The sequence below is a fragment of the Pelobates fuscus genome, chromosome 12, assembly GCF_036172605.1.
Source record: "Pelobates fuscus isolate aPelFus1 chromosome 12, aPelFus1.pri, whole genome shotgun sequence".
Taxonomy (NCBI): domain Eukaryota; kingdom Metazoa; phylum Chordata; class Amphibia; order Anura; family Pelobatidae; genus Pelobates; species Pelobates fuscus.
Window position 1 is genome coordinate 38,310,262 of NC_086328.1, and position 25,595 is coordinate 38,335,856.

General features: G+C 41.8%; 1 protein-coding gene across 1 annotated transcript in view; it reads right to left on the reverse strand.

The window, feature by feature from the left end:
- The window catches only part of LOC134578474 (5-hydroxytryptamine receptor 3A-like), a 57,331-nt gene extending 36,142 nt beyond the window's left edge, over positions 1-21,189 (reverse strand). Inside the window, exons 1-2 of the mRNA XM_063437473.1 lie at positions 21,137-21,189; positions 5,938-6,080 (exon numbers count right to left, since the gene is read on the reverse strand). Of these exons, the coding sequence (XP_063293543.1) occupies positions 5,938-6,080; positions 21,137-21,179 (186 nt within the window). The 5' untranslated portion in view covers positions 21,180-21,189. The remainder of the gene's footprint in view (positions 1-5,937; positions 6,081-21,136) is intronic.
- Between the last annotated feature and the right edge of the window lie 4,406 nt (positions 21,190-25,595).

Sequence of the window (25,595 nt, forward strand, 5' to 3'; positions counted from 1 at the left end):
ATTGGCATTGTAGCAGACTTATGCAATGCCTGATCATATACTGTAATTAAACCACCATTAGTTCTGCACCACACACTATTTTTTAAAAAAAATATTACATTCTTTAAACTTTTAAATTGCTGTTTAGTCAATGAGTGAGTGTGCTGAATCATATATATCCAATAATGTGGCTGCACTCATGGTCTTCCAAGTTTCAAATCTTTATTGTAGTATATATAAAAAAAAAAAAAGATATTCATCAGGATAAAAAGTATACATATAGTATCTCACAAAAGTGAGTACACCCCTCACATTTTTGTAAATATTTTATTATATCTTTTCATGTGACAACACTGAAGAAATTACACTCTGCTACAATGTAAAGTTGAAAGAGTACACCTTAGGGGTGTACTCACTTTTGTTGCCAACGGTTTAGACATTAATGGCTGTGTGTTGAGTTATTTTGAGGGGACAGCAAATTTACACTGTTATACAGGCTGTACACTTACTACTTTACATTGCAGCAGAGTGTCATTTTTTCAGTTGTCACATGAAAAGATATAATAAAATATTTGCAAAAATGTGAGGGGTGTACTCACTTTTGTGAGATACTGTACATTTAAAATCAAGTAAATTTATAGGCAAGAATAATTACTAAAGTGACTTACCCCCAGGTGATGTGCATCCTAAACCTGTGTCGCATGGTGGCTAGTGTGCATGCGAGAAACGTGCTCAGCCTCCAAGTTACGCCATAACGTAAGGACGTCATACACATAACCATAGCGAAATGGATAACTCCATAATCGCTATGGGAATGAAATACAACAAATTGTTAAAGGACCACTCTAGGCACCCAGACCACTTCAGCTTAATGAAGTGGTATGGGTGCCAGGTCCAGCTAGGGTTAACTAATTTTTTTATAAACATAGCAGTTTCAGAGAAACTGCTATGTTTATCAATTAGTTAAGCCTTCCCCTTTTTCCTCTAGTGGCTGTCTCACTGACAGAGGCGTTTGCGTGATTCTCACTGTGAAAATCACAGTGAGAGCACGCAAGCGTCCATAGGAAAGCATTATGAATGCTTTCCTATGCGACCGGCTGAATGCGCGCGCAGCTCTTGCCGCGCGTGCGCATTCAGCCGACGAGGAGGAACGGAGGCGGAAAGGAGGAGGAGAGCTCCCCGCCCAGCGCTGGAAAAAGGTAAGTTTGAACCCTTTTCCCCTTTCCAGAGCCGGGCGGGAGGGGGTCCCTGAGGGTGGGGGCACCCTCAGGGCACTCTAGTGCCAGGAAAACGAGTATGCTTTCCTGGCACTAGAGTGGTCCTTTAAGTACCTAGTATACAAGCCAGCGTGAATTGCTGAGTGAGAGTGAGAAAAGGGTGATTAAATGGATGAATGGATAGACAATGTACAGGGTAATCTACTTAGAGCACTACACAGGTTACAAATAAACCGTATGTACTACTTGTACCACGGTTTGTAAATTTCAATCAGATGCACTCTGTGCATGGAACAATGTGTTGCGATCCGTAGTCTTTGTATACAGACAGTATTCAATCTTTGTCTGTCCTAAAGATAATTCCAAGTCTAGATATTGCACTGTATTCGGACTGATGTTAGCGGTCATTTTTGCATTTTCTCTATAGCAGCACTTTTAAAAAATCATTGCACTTTAATTATAGGTACACTTTATATAACAAGCACTTTATCCTGTTATATATCTGTATAGTCACTTTACATTATAATAGACACTTTATTCCACTAATGGCACTTTAGATTCAATATGTGTATTATTCAAGCATTCCGATAGTGCAGCTTTTTGTAACTTGCATCTGATTGAAATTTACAAACCGTGGTACGAGTAGTATATACAGTTTATTTGTAACCTGTATAGTGCTCTAAGTAGATTACCCTGTAAACTGTCTATCCATTCAACCATTTTCATCACCCTTTTCTCTGACTCTAAATAGCAAATCATTCTGGCTTGTATACTAGGTAATATGTATGGAGTTACTTGCGTTGCTATGGTGATGCGTATGACGTTAATACTTTATGACACCACTTGGGGCGGAGCCCGTTTCTTACATGTGCACTAACTACCACGGGATGCCGGTCTAGGATGCACATCACCTGGGGGTAAGTCACTTTAGTAATTATTCTTGCCTATAAATGTACTTGATTTTAAATATATGTATACTTTTGATCCTGATGAAAGTCTCGAACGGAGGACTGAAACGTCGATGATCATTTTTTGAATACTACAATAAAGATTTGAAACTTGGAAGACCGTGAGTGCAGCCACAATATTGATTTTTTTTTGGATGATAGAAACCCAGGCTGAAGAGCACCCGGCATTTAAGGGATTATCAGACCAGAGTGCAAGAGAATGTTTGTTTGTTGTTTGTTTTATACATTTGTGTTCAGGGCATAGAAAGCCGTAATGACAGTATATAACTTATATAACTTGTACCATATAACAAAATAGAAAACATGAACAGTCGGTTGTGGTGTGCCGAAACGGACAATGCGGTAGGCCTGTAATAAAAGAGGGCCCACCTTGAGTATTATTGTTAGTAAAGGGAGCGGTGTGAGGGGTAAATCGCCAGAATATCAACGGTAATGAGGAGGGAGCTGGTGAATCTTAAGTAGGGTGCTACCCACGTTCCACATATAACAAAATACTATAAAGGGTGCACTCACTAGACTTAGTCGTTTTCATTTGTGGTTTTAATTAAAAAAACAATTACATCTGTAAATTAAATGATGGGTCTTTTTTAAGATATATATTGGATAAGCCATATTAGTTCAGTAGACAAGATGCCAAAATACTAGAGTATTGCAGTATCCAATAATACCTTTTTGTTGGACTAACATAATGCTTAAAAAACACGCTTTCAATTTTCCTCTCTTCTAAAGGTCTGAAGCAATAGTGATCAATATGAGTTTAACACATCTAAGCACCACAAATGAAGGACTTAATGTACTGTAGATTCAGGCTTTCTGACACACTACCAAAACTTTATATCAAACACATCATAATGTCTAATACATTTATTTTTCCAAACTCCCACTTTACTTATATTTGAGCAATTTATATATACACATTTATGCAGCTGTATATTTGTGTGCCTTCCCTTTCTCTGCTGTTTTTATTAGTTTATTGACTCTCCTCCTATTTACTTGCTCTGACTATTCTCAACCAGTCTGCACCTTCCACTCTCAGGCACATCTTCTGCTATTTATGACACCCAACTCACCACCCTCCCCTTCTCTACCAAAATCAGTTATTTTAAATGTTAAACTCTATCATATTAATCAGTATTACCTCAGACCTGAGGAAAAGAGAAAAACTCTTGAAAGCTTGTCATTTAAGTATTATGTCAGTCCAATAAAAAAAAAAAGGTATCATTGCATATATATATACATATTTGTGGTCAGAAACCTAATAGTAATCTGCGTAATTCGTGTTAATTCAAAATTGGTTGGGGTGTGTCGTAACCAACGAACGGGTAGGCCTGTAATAAAATACAGTGTGTGTATGTCTGTCAGTGACTGTATCTGTCAGTGACTATGTTTGTCAGTGACTGTGTCTGTCAGTAAGAGTAAGTGTGTCTATCAGTGTGTGTGTCTGTCAGTGACAGTGTGTATCTGTCAGTGTGTGTGTCTGTCAGTGACAGTATGTATCTGTCAGTGTGTGTGTTAGTGTGTGTATGTGTCAGTGTGTGTCTGTCTAAATGAGAGAATAAATAGTTGCGGCGCACTCAGACTACAAAAAAATATAAAAAACAAAGAAGGCTACTAAAATGCCTATCTCAGAATAGATATGGGGATTTGGTTCCACCATATGGCCATATGTTGTTAAGCCCATCACTACTTTCAAAGTACCCCAATATTAGTGTGTGTCTGTCTGTCAGTGAGTGTGTCGGTCTGTGTATTAGTGTGTCTGTCAGTTACTGTGTCCGTCTGTCAGTGACTGTCTGTCAGTGACTGTGTCTGTCAGTAAGAGTAAGTGTGTCTGCCATTGTGTGTTTGTCTGTCAAGAAGTGTATCTGTCAACGTGTTTGTGTGTCAGTGTGTGCCTATCAATGTGTGTGTGTCAGTGTGTTTCTGTCAGTGCGTGTATTTGTCAGTGAGTGTGTCTCTCAGTAGGTGTGTCTGTCAGTGAGTGTGTATGTCTTAATGTGTGTGTCTATATGTCTGTCAGTGTGTCAAATCAATGAGTGTGTGTGTCTGGCAGTGAGTGTAAGTGTGTGGCTTCCCCGGGTGACATGCAGGGGCGGAAAAAGGCCTCACGTCTCCAAATGCCACCTGGGGCCATTGCCCTACCCCTTCCTATGGACGTTCCGGCCCTGACATATGCACACCAAGTTATTAAATAACAATACAATCTTTAGAGAGTTGTTATGGTTGTAATGTTCAATTAATAAATTCATTTACATCACTTTAACTTGTGTTTATTTTATTTGTGACGTAGGGAATGGGTAACAGGATCCATAGAATTCTGTGCCTACAGGTACCTGATATGTTTCCTGTTTGTTGTACAGCTTTGTTTCTGATCTGCTCTTCTAACCTGAAGGCTCCAATAACATTGTTATAAATATAATCAGGGGGCACAGCAATACTATCTTGGAGTTGTAGTTTAGTTAGAAACTTTCTTAAGTCGATAGCTGTACTACAAGTCCTAGAAAACCAATTTCTCACCAGATCTTGCAGAGAGCTTTGGTTTTTGATAAGTTTGCTAATCTTTTAGTATTTGTTGTTTTTTTGGTGTATTTTAGTGCTTTATTTATGCAAAGATTCAAAAACGCTTCATATCCAGCCTGGAGCTCCATTTTAAGAGTTTAACAACACATTTGTCTTTTGAAATATAATGTGCTAATAATATTTAAAGGGACACTATAGTCACCAAAACAACTTTAGCTTAAAGGACCACTATAGGCACCCATACCACTTCAGCTTAATGAAGTGGTCTGGGTGCCAGGTCCCTCTAGGATAAACCCTTTCTGCTGTAAACATAGCAGTTTCAGAAAAACTGCAATGTTTACCAATGGATTAATCCAGCCTCTAGTGGCTGTCTCATTGACAGCCGCTAGAGGCGCTTCCGCGCTTCTCACTGTGATTTTCACAGTGAGAAGACACCAGCGTCCATAGGAAAGCATTGAGAATGCTTTCCTATGAGACTTGTTGCGCATGCGCATTCAGCCGATGACGGCAGAAGAAGGAGGAGATTCCCCAGCCCCGAGGGAGCCTGGCGCTGGAGAATGGTAAGATTTTAACCCCTTCCTCACCCTAGAGCCCAGCGGGAGTGGGAAGCTGAGGGCGGGGGCACCTTCAGGGCACTATAGTGCCAGGAAAACGAGTATGTTTTCCTGGCACAATTGTGGTCCTTTATTGAAGCCATTTGAAGTGTATAGATCATGATCCTGCAGTCTCACTGCTCAAATCTCTGAAATTTAGGAGTTAAATCCCTTTTGTTTCTGTCCATGCAGCCCTAGTCACACCTCCCTTGGCTGTGACTCACACACCATGCATGAAAACAACATGGTTTCACTTTCAATTAGATGTAACTTACTTTAAAAGTTCTTATTGCCTGCTCTCTAAAGTGAACTTTAATCATACACAGGATGCTTCTGTGGGGTCTAGTGAGCTATCAACAGTGCAGGGGATAATACATTTTAAATTAAATAGAATTTGCAATGAAGGAAGTATAAACATTAGCTGACTTTACAGGAAGTGTTTAGGAAGGCTGTGTAAGTCACATGCAGGGAGGTGTAACTAGAGTGCATAAATAAAGTGATTTAACTCCTTAATGGCACAGAATTTAGCAGTGAAACCGCAGGGAAATTAATTATACTCCAAAACTGCTTCACTAAGCTAAAGTTGTTTTGGTGACTATTGTGTTCCTTTAACAGATATTTTAGAAATAGGTAACATTTTAAAAGTAGAATTGAAATTCTTACCATGCGTATGATGGAATACAAGGTTATATCAACGTGTACTTCTGTTGCATTTTCCCAGTGGGTAGTCGGACGCACAGTTACCGATAAGTTACTATTCAGCATATTATATAGATCATGGACACTGCAATTCTCCTGGTCAAGACCTACACATGGGACACAAGAAAGACACAGTGTGTGTACATATAAATATGCAGTGTCATATACATAACACACATAACACAAAAATGATGTCCAAACGATAGCTACTAGCAATATAAGATTATAAGAATGTCCAGCACAAACCTTAAAGGCGACATGCATGAATATGACAACTGTCTCATTCAAAAGTTTAGGTAGCGTGGTCCATGATTCAAAAGGTAGCATGGTTTCTTTTTCATATTTCCTTGCTTCTTATGTTTTCTGCACCTAATCCTTGGAGTAGACTAATCTAACTGTGTACTTGTAAGGAAGATGTTTAGCAGCATGTAAACCAGGGTTCAAAACCCAGCAGAGTCAGTTCCTCACACTTGGCTTTGCGCAGTTGGCTTGTAACCTGGTCCAGTGACCTGCGCCATAGCAGGGTGTTTCGGGTTATATTCTGGTAAAGGATGTGAGCGGAGTCTTGCGCCTTGTAACGGACCATTTTGCTCAAAAGGGGATAAAAATTGTTTAGGCGATAATCCCCTTTTTCCTAGACCAGCAGCTACTGCAAGCACCAATCTCCCAAACTGCAAACTGTACGAATTCAGGAAACTCCCGAACTGGAAACACACGAACCCTGGAATCAGCCGAACAGGAAAAGCATACAATCCGCTTACACTCCTGGCAGTCAGCATACAATCCAATTCCCCCCAAAACGAGACGACACATTGGTTTGAGGGTCAAGCAGAGTCTGGTTTACTGAGGACTACCTGCCCAGTATTGATGCAGGTCTCCCACTTGGTGGACACTCCCCTAAGGGACCAAATGGGAGACTGAAACAGCAGACAGACATGTATCAGTTTAGTACATACAGCCACAATACTTTCCCACAATGCATCCTGGCTTCCTCCTCTCTGTCCTGGAGATAATTGGAGAAGTAATTCAATTATCTCCCAGGACAAAGGCAAAACTCTATTACACACGTGGGGACACAAAACAGACTATCACTTTAAAATACATAAAGACACATTTTATACATAAAACACAGACATGTAACATATCCCCAGATAGCTCAGCTCTGAGTGCACATTATTAGGTGAATGGCACTCAGACCACACGAATACAGTTTAATTGCCATGGAGCTAAAGTCTTTAATTATACGAACAGGCTCCATGGCTGTGCTATCTGGGTTAAAACATTCACATAAAACAAACTACCGAATTTACATGCATTCACCAAATCCATACGAATTAGAACCAGGGGCTGGAGGTTCAGCGGTGCCTGCACGTAACAGTGTCCGGGTTTGGTGCATGAAAGCCGGGCAGACAAGCGCTGGCTGCCCGGGGAGCTCCAGAACAGCGCCATCGTGTGGCGGCTAAGTGTAACCGCGACCACCCAGTAACAATCAATTAAGCTGCGGTTAACCGCAGCTTCAGGGAGGTAAATGGAGGGCACACTCCAGCTTCTGGGTGGCCAATTAACAGCGCCCGCCGGCTTCCCATGGCTCTGGGGAAGCTGATAAACTGCTGTTTGTTCGGTGGATAGAATCTACCGAACGGCTGTGCAGAGAGGGAGAAATAAATCCTCCTGCACAGCAAAATTAACCCTTTAGCTGCCGGTCCATAATCTAAAGGCAGCAGGCGGGCAACCAGGCTCCTCCAGTTCACAGTGACGAGGTTGGCTTCGCCACACCCCTGACTGCCGCGAGGAGCCAGATTTTGTCCGCCACAGAATTGCACCAGATGATGACGTCTTGAGGAGCGGTGGCCGGAGCTTGTCTGGCTTTTATAATCCAAAAGAAGCAGTCCAGTGCAAACCTTTTGGCTTAAGCATGTGGTAGAAGTGTGGCTGTGAGGTGTCTGAGGTAGTGGGGCTGTTCAGTCGAGTACACAATATCCAGAATCGCCCTTATTTTTAAGTTAGTGCATCTATTGCGGTCCTCTGCCAAATCTACTCTTGTGTTGAGGGTGGACTGGGACGCCTGTATAAATAGGAAATGTTCCTTTAGCCCATTTACCTCCTGTCCAGAATGTCTTCTTCAGAGGCCTATGTGCGTGCGGATCTGCCCCCCTAATTTTGAGGAACTAGTGTGGGGTCCGGCGAGGCTGCCATCTTGGGCGCCATCGGTAACTGCAGCAGGTCACCTATGTCCTGTGTGTCTCTACTGGTGATCTGTGGGGGCCTCTGGGACCTTCGGCCCATATTGTTACGGTCCGGTGGTGCTAGTAAGCAGGCGGGTGTCATGCCTCGTTCCTTGTACCATAGTTTCCGGCACAAGCCTCGTGGTTTGGTACGTAATGTAGGCCTTAGTGCCCTGTCGGGTCTTCTTACCCGTTTGCGGGAACAAAAAAGGAATCAGCTTGTGGCTTGTCTTCGAAAATGTCATTCTAAGTGTATTTTGATATAAATAAATATATATATATTTCCGAATGCGGAAGTCAACATACACGCTGGAACGCACGTCACGTTCCGACACGCAACCCGGAAGCGGAATGAACGGGCGATTTAAATCTGAAGCGAGAGGATGAAAAACAGATGACAGCCAACTGAGGAAGCCCTTTGGAAGGGCGAAACGCGTATTGGACTACTGTTAAAGACTATAAGTCTATCCAGACATGTATCTGGTAAAACTCTTTTAATTTCTATTTTATGTGTAGATTTTTTACTAATAAAGCACCTTTTTGGAACCCACCCCTCTGGCCCTGGCATTTTTTCTATACTGTATACCGGCCAAAGGGAGGAAGGGAGCACTGAGCACTTTAAAAAGGAAAGCACTGCTTAAAGGAAACACCAAGCCTTAAAGGAAAGAAAAAGGAGTTGGACATCCTTGAATGGTCCAGAAACGCATACCACCTGAGTCATATGAGGGTATGACTCTAGGCTTGTGAGTTATAATACCTTATTATCTACCCTTGAACCTTTATATTTACTGTGGTGCACTATTTGTTGTACTATTTTGTTTTACAGACCATTGACTGAACATTTAAAGCTTCACCTTTTTTATGTATGTATAATTATGTATTTTTAAGTGGTGTAGGGGATACCACTTTTTAGGTGTTTGAGCACTTTCTTTTATTCACTTCTATATTGTGCATATACCAAGTTTTATATATATATATATATATATATATATATATATATATATATATATATATTATAGATAGTTATTACATATATTACATGTATTATATATATATATATATGCGTGTAATTTTACTCTAGATGTGTTTTTATATTTATATATGTATATATTAATAAAAAATACACTTAGTATGACGTAGCAGAATAGAGACTGTTCCCCCTACATAGGGTCACTTGACAGATATGGATTTACACCTGTCCTGAGAGACCATGATACACACTGACACAGAGCAGAATAGAGACTGTTCCGTCTACATAGGGTCACTTGGCAGATATGGATTGACACCTGTCCTCAGAGACCATGATACACTCTGACACAGAGCAGAATAGGGACTGTTCCGTCTACATAGGGTCACTTGGCAGATATGGATTGACACCTGTCCTCAGAGACCATGATACACACTGACACAGAGCAGAATAGAGACTGTTCCCCCTACATAGGGTCACTTGGCAGATATGGATTGACACCTGTCCTCAGAGACCATGATACACACTGACACAGAGCAGAATAGAGACTGTTCCCCCTACATAGGGTCACTTGGCAGGTATGGATTGACACCTATCCTAAGGATCCCTGATACACACTGACACAGAGCAGAATAGGGACTGTTCCCCCTACATAGGGTCACTTGGCATTTAGATAAACGTTTAGATGACTGCCTGATTTCCCATCACAGATGCTGGCTAGGATTAACAGTGTGCAAGACAAAGAGTGGGTCTAAGTGCCCATAGTGCAGTAAAGTGTCCCTAGTGAAGTGAAAAAGAGAATAATGAGCTAGTGCCCAAGAGAATAACGAGCTGGTGCCCTATCAGGGGGACGTGTATATGGCATCTATTTTAGGAACCGGAAGATGGAAAAAGATGCTTGGTCGGTCCTCCTACTTCAAATTTGGGGCACTGCGCGTGCAATCTAATGTGCCACCAGATAGGAGTGGTGTGTTATGTAGTACTATTCCTATCAATTTAATCCCTGTTATGTGCCTTTTTATTGGTTTGGTTTTTGAAGCCACAGTGCAGCACCAGTGGGCCGAAAAATAGAGCATGTACACATGCCTGAAAAATTAGGTATTGTTGCAGCCGCTGCTTTAGAAGCGGCCATAAAAAATGATGTTTGTTTCCCAGGCAGAAAGTGCCCTAAAACATTGCGGCTTGAACCCTAGTTGGTGGCGGATAAGTCACGCAAGTCAACCGGCATTCAGAGCGAAAATACAGCAGCGTGTGGACCATTTTTAGCCCAAGGCAGCTCATCTCATCAGGCCTTTTTTAGTCGAATGTATCGCCCACTGTCAGTCCATTCGGGATCCATCCCTCATTCATCTTAATAAAGGTGAGGTAATCTAGACTTTTTTGACCTAGGCGACTTCTCTTCTCAGTGACAATACCTCCTGCTGCACTGAAGGTCCTTTCTGACAGGACACTTGAAGCGGGGCAGGCCAGAAGTTCTATCGCAAATTGGGATAGCTCAGGCCACAGGTCAAGCCTGCACACCCAGTAGTCAAGGGGTTCATCGCTCCTCAGAGTGTCGATATCTGCAGTTAAGGCAAGGTAGTCTGCTACCTGTCGGTCGAGTCGTTCTCTGAGGGTGGATCCCGAAGGGCTGTGGCGATGCGTAGGACTAAAAAGCTCCGCATGTCCTCCATCAACAACACGTCTTTAAAGCGTCCTGTCCTTGCCGGCGTGGTCGTGGGAGGAGGAGGATGACTTTCACCTCTTCCCCTGTTAGATTCCCGTTGTGCTGTGACATCACCCTTATACGCTGTGTAAAGCATACTTTTTCATTTATTTTGCAAATGCTGCATCCTTTCCGACTTGTTGTAATTTGGTAACATTTCCACCACTTTCTGCTTATACCGGGGGTCTAGTAGCATGGACACCCAGTACAGGTCATTCTCCTTCAGCCTTTTTATAGTCCCTCAACAGGCACGACAGCATGAAAGACCCCATTTGCACAAGGTTGGATGCCGAGCTACTCATTTCCCGTTCCTCCTCCTCAGTGATCTCAATGAAGGTATGTTCTTCCCCCCAGCCACGTACAACACCACGGGTACCAGATAGGCTGTTTCTGGTGGTGATGGTGACCACAATTCTTCCTCTTCACGCTCATCTACAGCCTGATCCAGCACTCTTCGCAGGGCACGCTCCAGGAAGAAAACAAATGGTATGATGTCGCTGATGGCGCCTTCGGTGTGACTGACTAGGTTTGTCAACTCCTCAAAAGGACGCATGACCCTACAGGCATTTCGCATGAGCGTCCAGTAACGTGGCAAAAAAATTCCCAGCTCCCCAGAGGCTGAACTAGCACCCCGGTCATACAAATATTCATTAACGGCTTTTTCTTGTTGGAGCAGGCGGTCGAACATTAGAAGTGTTGTATTCCAACGTGTCGGGCTGTCGTAAATCAAGCGCCTCACTGGCATGTTGTTTCGCCGCTGGATATCTGCAAAGTGCGCCATGGCCGTGTAGGAACACCTGAAATGGCCACACACCTTCCTGGCCTGCTTAAGGACGTCCTGTAAGCCTGTGTACTTATGCACAGAGCGTTGTACCATCAGATTACACACATGTGCCATGCACGGCATATGTGTCAACTTGCCCAACTTCAATGCCGCCAACAAAATTGTTCCGTTGTCACAAACCACTTTGCCGATCTCCAGTTGCTGCGGAGTCAGCCACTTTTCCACCTGTGCGTTCAGGGCGGACAGGAGTGCTGGTCCGGTGTGACTCTCTGCTTTCAAGCAAGTCAAACCCAAGACGGCATGACACTGCCATATCCGGGATGTGAAATAGTACCTGGGGAGCTGGGGGGTGCCGTTGATGTGGAGCAAGACGCAGCAGCAGAAGAGGAGTCAGCCGAGGAGGTTATGGAAGAGGATGGAGTAGGAGGAGTAGAGGAGGTGGCAGCAGGCCTGCCTGCAAGTCGTGGCGGTGTCACCAACTCCTCTGCAGAGCCACGCATTTCATGCTTGGCAGTCGTCAGCACGTTTACCCAATGCGCAGTGTAGGTGATATACCTGCCCTGACCATGCTTTGCAGACCAGGTATCAGTGGTCAGATGGACCCTTGCCCCAACACTGTGTGCCAGACATGCCATTACTTCCTTTTGCACAGTCGAGTACAGGTTGGGGATTGCCTTTTGTGCAAAGAAATTTTGTCCGGGTACCTTCCACTGCGGTGTCCCAATAGCTACACATTTTATGAACGCCTCAGACTCCACCAGCTTGTATGGTAAAAGCTGGCGGGCTAATAGTTCAGACAAGCCAGCTGTCAGACGCCGGGCAAGGGGGTGACTTTCTGACGCTTGCAGACAACTAACTGCTATTCAATGTATAACAGTGAAAAAAGTTTTTGGGTTTTTAAATGCAATCTATTGTGACACCAGATAAGAGTGGCACTGTGCAGTGGCAGAGGTTGGCAGAGTACACGCTGGAGTCCTGACACCCGCTTGAAGACAAATAACTTCTATTCAATCTATAACAGTGAAATTTTTTGGTTTTTTTTTAAATGCAATCTACTGTGACACCAGATAAGAGTGGCAAGGTGCATTGGCAGAGGTTGGCAGAGTAGACAATGTAGGCCTGACACACCCGCTTGAAGACAACTAACTGCTATTCAATCTATAACAGTGAAAACAATTTTTTGGTTTTTAAATGCAAGCTTAAGCTATTGTGACACCAGATATGAGTGGTGGCACTTTGTTTCTTTTTAAAGGCACGCTATTGTCACACCAGATATGAGTGGCAAAGTGGACTGGCAGAGGTTGGCAGAGTACACGCTGAAGGCCTGATACACCAGCTTGAAGGACACTGACTGCTATTAGCTTACAGTGAAAAACTTTTTTTATTTTTAAAGGCACGCTATTGTCACACCAGATATGAGTGGCAAAGTGGACTGGCAGAGGTTGGCAGAGTACACGCTGAAGGCCTGATACACCAGCTTGAAGGACACTGACTGCTATTAGCTTACAGTGAAAAACTTTTTTTATTTTTAAAGGCACGCTATTGTCACACCAGATATGAGTGGCAAAGTGGACTGGCAGAGGTTGGCAGAGTACACGCTGAAGGCCTGATACACCAGCTTGAAGGACACTGACTGCTATTAGCTTACAGTGAAAAACTTTTTTTCTTTTTAAAGGCACGCTATTGTTACACCAGATATGAGTGGCAAAGTGCACTTGCAGAGGTTGGCAGAGTACACACTGTAGGCCTGACACCCGCTTGAAGACAACTAACTGCTATTCAATCTATAACAGTGGAAAAAGGTTTTTGGTTTTAAATGCACGCTATAGTGACACCAGATATGAGTGGCAACGTGCACTTGCAGAGGTTGGCAGAGTACACACTGTAGGCCTGACACCCGCTTTAAGGACACTGACTGCTATTAGCTTACAGTGAAAAACTTTTTTTCTTTTTAACCCCTTAAGGACACATGACGTGTGTGACACGTCATAATTCCCTTTTATTCCAGAAGTTTGGTCCTTAAGGGGTTAAAGGCACGCTATTGTTACACCAGATATGAGTGGCAAAGTGCACTTGCAGAGGTTGGCAGAGTACACACTGTAGGCCTGACACCCGCTTGAAGACAACTAACTGCTATTCAATCTATAACAGTGGAAAAAGTTTTTTGGTTTTAAATGCACGCTATAGTGACACCAGATATGAGTGGCAAAGTGCACTTGCAGAGGTTGGCAGAGTACACACTGTAGGCCTGACACCCGCTTTAAGGACACTGACTGCTATTAGCTTACAGTGAAAAACTTTTTTGTTTTTAAATGCACGCTATTGTGACACCAGATATGAGTGGCAAAGTGCACTTGCAGAGGTTGGCAGAGTACACGCTGAAGGTCTGACACCCGCTTTAAGGACACTGACTGCTATTAGCTTACAGTGAAAAACTTTTTTTCTTTTTAAAGGCACGCTATAGTGACACCATATAGGAGAGGCAAAGTGGACTGGCAGAGGTTGGCAGAGTAGAGGCTGAAGGCCTGACACACCCGCTTGAAGACAACTAACTGCTATTCAATCTATACCAGTGGAAAAACTTTTTTTCTTTTTAAAGGCAGGCTATTGTCACACCTGATATGAGTGGCAAAGTGGACTGGCAGAGGTTGGCAGAGTACACGCTGAAGGCCTGACACCCGCTTTAAGGACACTGACTGCTATTAGCTTACAGTAAAAAACTTTTTTCTTTTTAAAGGCCCGCTATAGTGACACCAGATATGAGTGGCAAAGTGCACTTGCAGAGGTTGGCAGAGTACACGCTGAATGCCTGACACCCAGACGCTTGCAGACAACTAACTGCTATTCAATCTATTACAGTGAAAAAAAATGTTTGGTTTTTAAATGCAAGCTTAAGCTATTGTGACACCAGATATGAGTGGTGGCACTGGGCAAGTAGGCACAGTATCCACTGTGAGCCTGACACAGAAGCTGGCAGGCAGTCAACTGCAATTACATTACACAGGAAAAAAAAAAGCAGACTGATGTTCTAGCCCTAAAAAGGGCTTTTTGGGGTGCTGTCCTTACAGCAGAGATCAGATGAGTCCTTCAGGACTGTAGTGGACACTGAATACCCTAGCCTAGCTATCAATTTCCCTATCAAATGAGCAGCAGCTACACTTTCCCTCCTCTATCTAAGAATGCAGCTTCAGGATGAATCTAAAATGGATGCTGTACAGGAGGTGGGAGGGTCTGGAAGGGAGGGTCTGCTGCTAATTTGCTGGAATGTGTCTGCTGACCGTGAGGCACAGGGTCAAAGTTTACTTAATGATGATGAATAGGGGGTGGATCGAACCGCGCATGTGTTCACCCGCCGTGGCGAGCGTGAACACGCTATGTTCGTCAGGAACTATTCGCCAGCGAACAGTTCGGTACATCACTATTGGTGAATATTTACTTGCCCAACAGAGATCCGATTAAAATGCTGGTTAAAATATAAAAATTAGTAGATCCAGTTAAGAAAGATTAGTGATCACGGGGTGTTTTAATTGTATTGTCGATACCTCCATGGATAAACAGTTAAGTCCATCGCAGCGGATAGACAAGAATCTAACTAAACATGTTGAATAAGAAATAAGAATTGTTTGACTGCTGGAGATTAGCCTATCCAAATGAGAAAAAAAAATTACACATAGATCTATACACCACAGATCTGCTGCGGAAATCTGCATAATCTGCATAAATGATTATGGGAGATTTAGGTTTTTCAAAAGCGATACAGTCAATTATAATTAAAGAGAATACTTGGTCAGACCATGATATTTTGCTAGCTAATGTGTTAGATATACAAAAAAAGACTGCAACTTTGGAGACTAGATGATATCCTTTTGAAAAATAAGACGAATATAGAACTTTATAAGAAATTGTCTGAATTATTTTTTGATGAAAATATATCCGATTACATATCCAGTGAGTGCGTATGGTGTTCTTTTAAGGTAGTTATAAGAGGTCATTGGATAAGGTTGGCAAGTCAACAGAGATACTGAGCTAGCCGATGTGAATATTGAGTTTTATAATCTATCTACCACCTATAAAAAGGATTATTCTCCAGAGAGAGCTATCCTTAGTAAGTAATGTAAGGACAAGATTAACAAAAAGATCTCAGAAAGAATAGAATGTAGTTTACACAAGCTAAATATTAAATTCTACTATAGGAATAACAGAGTAGATTCTGTGTTGACAAATAAATTGAAGAAACGTAGTTTAGAAAAGAAAAAAAATATGTAAACTAACTGAAATAGGAAAGGATATTTTGAAGCCAGAGGAGATAGCTAGTCGATTTAGATCTTATTTTGCCAATTTATATAATTTGAAATCTTCTCCCTAAAAAAACGAGAACTACCTAAAAAATTCAATCATCCCCAAAATTACATCAGCACAGAACGATATTTTAACTAAAGATATATCTCCAGAAGAAGTAGAATATTTAATAAATAAACTAGAGAATAGAAAATCCCCAGGTCCGGATGGCTATTCTAACCTTTTCTTTAAAGTCTTTAAAAAGAAAATTCTCCTGATATTAACAGCTACTTTTAATGAGATTGCAGGTAGAGGTAGAGCCTTGTCAGATTTGTTAAGAGCTCACATGATGCCAATCCTTAAGCAAGGTAAAACTCCCACTGATATAGCCATAGTTGGCCCTATCTCTTTAGATGTTAAATTATATGCTGCTATATTGGCGGAAAGCATGAAAAAAAGATTGCCTCAATAATACATCCAGATCAGATTGGATTTTTGTTGGGAAGGCAGTCCTGCAATAACACCCGAAGAGTGATAGATGTCTTGGACTAGGCACATAGTTTGGGAACGCCCCTTTTGACCCTGTCGGTGGATGCAGAAAAGGCCTTTGACAGGGTCAGTTGGGGATTTTCGAGAGGTGTTCTGATCCATTTTGGTTTTGAGGGATGGATAGTGGGGGCAGTGGGAGCCCTGTATTTGGTGCCCTCAGCAAGGATAGTGGGCCAATATATGTGCTTGGGTTGGTTTAATATAACAAATGGTACTAGGCAGGGCTCCCCACTGTCCCCACTGTTGTATGTCTTATCTATAGGACCACTTGCTAGTAACATTAGGCATAATCCCCAGATCAAAGGAGTAAAATTGTCTGATAGAGAATTAAAGATCTGTCTTTATGCGGACTACATATTAATATCTGTTACGGACCCAGACACTGCCCTGGCTAATTTAATGGAGGAATTCGCAAAATATAGTATAGTTTCTAATTATAGATTAGACATGAAAAAAACTATAGCCCTCACTATTAATATACAAAGTAATAATCTTCAGTCCATGAAAAGAGAATACGATTTTAGATGGACAGAAAAAGAGTTCACCTATTTGGGTGTTATAATATCAGCAGACCTTAGACGGGCCATGGAGGCTACATTTTTAAGACTTCTGAAAGAGTCTAATAGTTAATTGAAAGAATGGAGGGGTGGGATAAACACCATAAAGGCTTATACTATTCCCAAATGGGAATACCTATTTCGTATGCTTCCTCTCACATTTTCCAAACATTGGCTGAATATGATACAGAGTAGTATCACAAATTACATCTGGAGAGGTAAAAGACCAAGAATTTTTTCTTATACTTTGTCGAGAAAGGGATATCATGGTGGTCTGGGCTATCCACTAATTATACAAAGTTTCAGGCTAACATGATTGTACATGCGATTAAACTACAACTAAGCGAGTCTAAAGAACAAACATGGTACAAAGTAGAAGCCTATAGATTGGGTTCAAACAACTTAGAACCGCTCCTTTGGAGGGAAGCAAGTAAGAATAATAAACTCTCTAATATAACAGAAAATTCCTCCTTAGTCCTTTTTCAGACCTTAAAAGAATGGAAAACCATAAAGAAAGAACTAAAAATTAATAATAAAATCTATGACAATGTTAGTATTAAATCCTTAGAAATAATTATGTCTGAAATTGATTTGAAAAATTGGTATAGAAAAAAAGATTGTCCTATTAATGACCTATATACAGAACATCAAATTTGAAGGTTTGGTGATCTAAAGAAAATCTTGAATCTGCATTCCAAAGAGATCTTTAGTTACTTATGTATTAAGAGTTTCCTAAGAGATCATATGTTAAGCTTAGAAGGAGACATGGGTATTCTATTTAGGAAACAATTTCCGGGTGCTATTCTTAAAAAAATATATTCGGTGTCGTTAATAAAATTGAAGGGAGGTCCAGACATCCCTAAGGCTTTATCGAAGTGGGAAAAAGACCTATCAATAAGTATACAGTATAGAAACTGGTGCCAATCTTTTATAAACATTACAAAATATATCCACTGTCTAAATATATTAGAGACCCATATACAAATTAGTTATAGATGGTATATGTTCCCAATGAGACTATCCAAGATATCTCAGATAAATCCCCCACACTGCTGGAGATGTTTCAAGTTAGAGGGATACATGACCCATATTTGGTGAAGCTGTCCAAGAATTAGGCAATTCTGGAAGGTAGCCTTTGATTTAATTAACAACGTAGGAGGTGTATTGCTTGATCAAAAAGCAGAAATAGCTTTACTACACTTAATTGATGGTGGAGATGTTGTAAAGGCAGACATCCTAATAGTACATTGCCTTATGGCAGCCAAGACTTTCATCGCTAGAAATTGGAAAAAAAAAAATGAATATCCCAACCAAAGAACATCTTAAAACTCAACTATTAAAACAGTTAGAGATGGAGAAGGGCTTGATCCTCATTAATATATATGATAATCATAGATATCTGGAAACATATTCAAACCTAATTGATAAGATCAAAGGTTTTTGAGACATTACCTTGAGCTATACTCTGTTAGACATACAACTATTGGACCTCTCTGTGGGAACAACATAGTGTATTATGTAAACTGGACTCTATTACCATGTGCGTGTGTTTTTGTATATGTATTATGGTGAATTTTTATGTTTTGGAGTTATGCAGCACAGATATACAAAAGCTCTATATTAATGCTGATAATTGGTGCACACTATTGATTGATTGTATGTCTTTGGTTCTTTGCATGAACCTTTTGTACAAACATCTTTTATATCAATAAAAAGGAAAGTTATTCAAATAAGATGTATATCCTCTCTGCATAGTGCTAAAAAGCTTAATAAGCTGCATTTCTCAACTCTTGCAAAAATATTGTAGTGTATTACTATAAAGAAAATGTGGGGAATGATAGTTTTCAAGTACATCCTAGTGTACAGATGTCATAATTGTATATGTCACAACAAAAAAGGATTTTCGTTAAGCCATTCATTAAAGGGATACTATAGTGCCAGGAATACAAAGCTGTATTCCTGGCACTACCGCTCCACCTACCTCTCCCTGTCTCACATGTGCCCCTTTCCCATGAATAAAGGGTTAAAACCCCTTTATTTACTTACCTGATCCCAGTGCCAATGTCCCTCTGCGCTGGGACAACGCTCCTTTTCCTCCTCCTCCATCCCGCAATGAGTGGGCTCTAATGCGCATGCGCGGCAAATGCTGTGCGCATTAGACCTCACCATAGGAAAGCATTGAATCAATGCTTTCCTAAGGGTAAAACTCTGATGCTGGAGTTCCTAATACTAAAGGTATCCGTTTCAAACCAGGAAGGGACACTGTACCCAGGTCACTTCAATGAGCTGAAATGATCTGGGTGCCGACAGTGTCCCTTTAATTATCATAAAAGAAAAAAAGTTCATGTAGCATGCCAAACAATTATAATATGGTATGATCTAGATCAGGAGGGATGGATGATGGAGGGTGGCTGGGGCTGTTGGGAGTTTGGGACCTGCTATCCCAGTCCACCCAGCAGCCCCACCTCCTCCTCTAGGAAGTTACAGTTGCTAACTTCCTCCCAGCTCTGCTATATTAAATGGGTCTGGTTGCACTGTTAAATCAAAGCACAGTGGTCAGTCACCTATGATGCTATTACTTCACTGGAATGATCTTTGCATCTGTTGGGGCAAGAAGACATCTTAATTTGTATACAGTGTCTCCATTCAGTGATGACACTTCAAAAGAAACCCAAAACATTAAGACAGTGGATACTTCATGCACAAGATACAAAATGCAACATGGTAACAGTGATCCTGCCTAACACATTAAAGGGACACTCCACAGCCCCAAATATATATATATATATATATATATATATATATATATATATATATATATATATATATATATATATATATATATATATATATATAACAATGATCACTGTTTAGTAGTGGATACAGAATGCACAAGATACAGAATGCAACATGGTAACAGTGATCCTGCCTAACACATTAAAGGGACACTCCACAGCCCCATATATATATATATATATATATATATATATATATATATATATATATAACAATGATCACTGTTTAGTAGATTTATCCTCAATGAAACATACATACATAAAATTGATTATGCATTTTTTCATTGTGGTCATATTTAAAATCAGCTTGCAAACGCTGCAGATCTCTTGTTTACTGCCTTTGCAATCCCTTCCCTTCTATCCCAACCCAGACTTAATGTGGATGTCCCATCACAGACTTCCCAATGGAGCTCAATGATAAGTCTGTACACAGAAAGTGCTTTGGGAACTTGCCTGCCTCTTGGGGTTAGCTCCATTGAGGTAAGCAACCAGAAGGTAAGAGGACATGCCGTCTGCTTGAAAATCGAGGGGTTGCAGCAAGTTAAACTTAAAAAAAAGTGTACATTTTTTATTTTTTTCTGAAATGGAAAAAAAGACACTCCATTCACACATAAACACACATTTCAGCAAGCTAAAGTACGTTATTGGTCTGGAGTGTCTCTTTAAGCTTAAGCTGCATTAAGTGTAAAGTTGATTTGGTGCTTAGAATGTCTCTTTGAAGGACCACTGTCAATAATTTTCTACATTACATTTTGTCAGTAGATAATGTTACTTTCTTTCATTTATTTTCTTTTTTAGTCATGTATATTGATTTTCACATAAATTAGTCCCTTACTTGTCTTCCTTTTCTCCTAAGTGAATCACCATGTAACAAATCACATTGCCTGCTGCTCATTTACAGAACAACAACATAATGTCATCGGACAGTAAAGTAGGGTTGCTCTGTGTCCCTACCCAATGCCTCTCACCACAAATAATATAAATAAAGAATAGTGTTTTTTGGTGAACCGGGCTGCTTTATTTTTAATCCTTGACCTCGTCAGATGGCAAGTTTGTACTTTATTTTATTCACTACTTATTGTTTCTCATACAGCTCTTGACATTTCATAGTTTCATTTTTTTAAAGCAGTGCTCCGTTCACTACGTTTACGCTCTCTATTGCTGACAACAGAAATTAAAAGATATAAATTCTTGCAGAGAATTTGCCTGGCTTCGTTTTGCTTTTCATACCTATGTTTGTCGTGTGAGAAAAACGTAAGACCACCTATTCAAAGTGATAAATGTATAGAAATTAGTTACTTACCACAAACGGTGAGCATAAACAGCGACAACATAAAAAGCAACATTTTGATGAAAGTGAAGTGTGATATACTAAAATGACACTTTGTTAATGTTAAGTGACGAGTGACAAAACTATTCTGCTTGTGGCAGAAAAAAAAAACATTTAAATACGAAGGAATCTGAAAGCAGAAAAACAAGTTTAAAATAAACGTCAAACTTTGTGAAATATACTTGCACACTATACTATGCCAAATCCTTGTGCACATGTAAAAAATGTGATTTTTTTTTTTAGCATCACTCCAATGACCATTAAATTGTAAGCTCACCTGCCAAGTCAAGGCAAAACCTTCAAACATCAAACGTCAAGGTTTACTTTTGTATGTTTGTATTTGCTTTTCTATTATGTTTCAGTGCTACCACCCACACCATGTGTTCCCTGTGTGATAAAGTGAAGGCAGAGATGTTATAACATTTAACCCCAGGGGCAGTACGTGTTGTATGTGTGGTGTGCAACACAAACCTATGTTTAGTTTTGGGCCCCTGGGGTGGAGCATTTGGAGAGCAGGGTGGGCCAATGCTCCACTCCGCATTTAACAAACTACTGGGAGAAATAAGATCCAGGCCAGAGTTTTAAACTGTCTCCAACCCACTGCTCAGCTGCAGATAATTAGCTGCAGCAGTGGGAAAAACCCCTCCCTGCTAGGCAGGTAAAGGGGGATTGCTGGCTTCCTCCCTGGAAGCAGGTAGAAGACACTCTGTTCTCTCCTGTGAAAGAGACAAGAGTCAAGGCTGGCTTGGAGCACTGGGAGTGCAGAAGGAAGCAGTCAAGACTGGCTTGGAGCATTGGGAGTGCAGAAAGGAAAGCAGTCAAGGTGACTGAGTGCTGGAGTGCAGGGTGTTATCAAATAAGGTTGGTGCAATGATACGTTTTGTTAGTTTAACCCATGATAGAGAGGGATATTATGTTAGTCGGTGCTCAGACGAGCTAGGTTTTTTGTTTAAAGGGAAACCTGTTACATTATTGTTTCTTTAGTTGTGTTGCTGTCTCCTGTGTGGACTTACAAATAAAGTGCCCATGGGCGTCCGCATTTGCCCCACCCCCCCTTGGATTTTTCAGTTTGTGCTGCTATTTTTCGTTTGTGTGATAATAAACAATACCGGAGCCGGCCAGGTGGCGCTGTGAATGGAGAAAGGCAGGGATAGGAAGCTACAGCTTGTCCTTCTCCTGACTGCATCCGCAGGGGAGCAGCACCGAGTGCAGCAAGCATGGGGGTAGGGGGGAGGGCAACCTACAGATCAGGTAAGTAATGTAGAAGGAGCAGAAATGAGCAGGAAGGGTCAGCAAGAAGGAGGAAGGGTCTGCAAGGAGCAGGAAGGGAAATCAAGGAGCAGAAAGGGTCAACAATTATCTGGAAGGGGCAGAAGGAGCACAAAGGTAAAGTAGGAAAAGGAACAGAAATGAGCAGGAAGGGTCTGTAAGGAGCAGGAAGGGACAACAAGGAGAAGGAAGGGTCTGCAAGTAACAGAAAGGGATCAGAAAGAGAAAGGAGCAGAAGGGCACAAAATAAGCAGAAAGTAGCAGAAAGGTAAAGGAGCAGAAGGAGCCAAGGAGGAGAGAAGACTATGTCAGAAGAAAAAGAAGACTGTGTCAAATGGAGAAGAAAATTAGATTGGAGCAGGAAGGACAAGTGAAGTGAACCCTCCACTTCATTCTGGACACCACATCATAAGGCTTTGGTAACTGGGCCTGGCAGGAAACTTTGGACCTTCTCCTCTCCCCAGGTAAAAAACATATCAGTGTTAATGTGTTTACCTTGATTTACTAAGTGTCAGGAAGCACAGAGTACCACTGGGTAGGAGTGCCGCTGATTGGCTACAATGTTCAGCTGGCACTCTAAGCCAATCAGTAGCTCCCCATTCATAAAAACGTAAAAAATGTTATGAATCGGGAACTAGCGATTGGCTTAGAGCGTCAGCTGACCACATGCCTGACCACATGCCTGAAGTCAATCTGCACTTCCTGACACTCCGTTTCAGAAGTCGAATACCACTGAGCAATCTGGAGCTGGAGGAAGCCTTTGGGGTTAAACCATTTGAGAGTGGTTTAACCCCTTTAAGGAAAGAGAGCACCCAGGGGCCTCCTGGCATCATAGCATTTTCATTTAAATGAAGTTATGGTGACCAGAATGCTCCTCCCCTTCATGACACTATCAAAAAGGGGCCAAGCATGGATGTCATTACAATTATGCCCTCCCTTCCCCCCCCCCCCCCCCCCCCTGGAAAAATTCCTGCAGACGCCCATGAAAGTGCCTGGATTATGTGAAAATACAAGGACTGTGCCTGTTGTTTCCCCTAGAGGACCATGCTAACTGCAAACAAGGATCACAATAGTGTGGAGGATGCGGGCACTGTAGCACATTGAGGGTCTGTGGGTGTGCCAGTCATCCGTTGGTCTTCTTATTGAGGACTTTTATTTTGGCAGACCTGTTAAACAAATAAGTAGCACTGTACCTTAAAGATTGTTAGCTGCTTGGTGCTATAATGGAGGACCTGCTGAAGGCTCTGGCACAGGCAACCGCTATACAACAAGACACCAACTATTTACTGGCTGCACAGGTTAAGAACCTGAGGGACGCTCAGCAGGAGAAGAGAGCTGCCCTTACTGAGGTTTTGCAGATTGCCCCCTGCAGGGAGCGTGGGGACAAGGGACCCCGTAACGAAGCTACTGACATCCTGCGTAAGATGACAGAGGTAGTAAAAGAAGTCTTCGGCAAGCTGAACAGCATAGAGGCAGCAAAGTGTGATGTTGAGAAACACGCAGAAGAGAGAGAACAGGAATTAGAAGGCAAGAAGGATAAAATTGAGCCTGAAAGTAGTGATAATGTGGAAGAGGGTGAAAAGCCAGATGGATCCTCCAAGGACCAAAAAACAAAAGAAAAAAGGGTAGTTAAGAGACCAGCAAAACTAAAGGAAAAAGCGGAATTGTCAAGAGACAGTGATGGTGACCCTGATGACATGCGCCAAAGTAAGAAAGGTCAGAAGAATCAGAATGGAGAGCGAGAAACTGATTACTGAAGTTGACAAGTGTTTGTTTGAAAATCAAAACATTGCAGCTTCACATGAGCCTCAAACTTGCTCTGAGTGGCATCACAACAGATAAAGAGGTCTTAGAAAAAGAGTTGGAAACAAAAATATTTTCACGTTCAGAAACTGAATCTTGCATGTTTCAAGAGAATGCTGGAAGACATTAGAAAACAGAAAGGCACTGATAAATCTTCCCAAGGCAACAAAAGGAGAAAGAAAGACTGTAACTGAGGCCAGCAGTGTCAAGCCGGTTTGTGCTATAAAAAATGAAACCAGTAAAAACACACAGTGTAAAGGTGATAAGTAGAGTTGAGCGGACACCTGGATGTTCGGGTTCCGCGGAACTTCGGAAAAAAGTCCGGGTTTGAACTTTACCCAGAACCCGAACCCCATTGAAGTCAATGGGGACCCAAACTTTTGGGCACAAAAATGGCTCTAAAAATGTCCTGGAAAGGGCTAGATGGCTGCAAAAGGAAGTAAAATGGGGGTAAGAGTAGGACAAGTGCCCTGCAAACAAATAAACAAATGTGGATAGGGAAATCACTTAAAATAACATAAAATACATAAAAATTAAAAATACAGCTGAGCCATAAAATAGCACTAGATGGAATATTTGATTTTAGCTTTGGAAGAACATAAATCAAAATCTAAAGCATGGCTGTCAGGAGGATCATCAGAATTATCCATTTGAGAGAGGGTTGGAGTGCTCAACTCCTGATGCATGGAGAAAAGGCCTTCACAAGCCTCTGCTATTGTGTACATAGTTTATACTAAGTGACCCATAGGTTGAGGAGGCGGTGACTGTGTGGCGGTGTAGGTGGAAGCACGGTGGAGGAGGTAGCCAACACTGTTTTTTTGGTTTTTTTTTAATTGGGGTAGCCCCCAAAATATTGGGACATATAAAAAAATAAACATTTGCAGCCTGCTGTGCATTTCTTGCAGTCCAATAACGCCATCAGGTTTTTAAAACTGTCCGTTTCCACCAGACGGAATGACAGTATTTCAAAGGCCAGGAATTTTGAAATGCTGGCATTCAGGGCCAGGGATCGCGGGTGGGTAGGGGGGTACTTCCTCTTTCTCTCCAGTGTTTGGGAGATGGACAGCTGAACGCTTCCATGGGACAGTGTGGAGATGCTGGACAATTGTGTACCTGGCCTATGCTGGTACAGGAACCCACCCTCTGAGCCACTTGTGAATGACTGGCCTGATAACAGTGGAAATGCCCCTCTTCCTCCTCCTCTTCCTCCTGTGCCACATCCTCTTCCATCATCGGCCAAAGCGTTTTTTTCAAGGAGACATAGAAGCGGGATAGTAAGGCTGAGAACGGTGTCATCGGCACTGGTCATGTTGGTGGAGTCCTCGAAACAGCGCAACATGGCACACAGGTCTCGCATGGA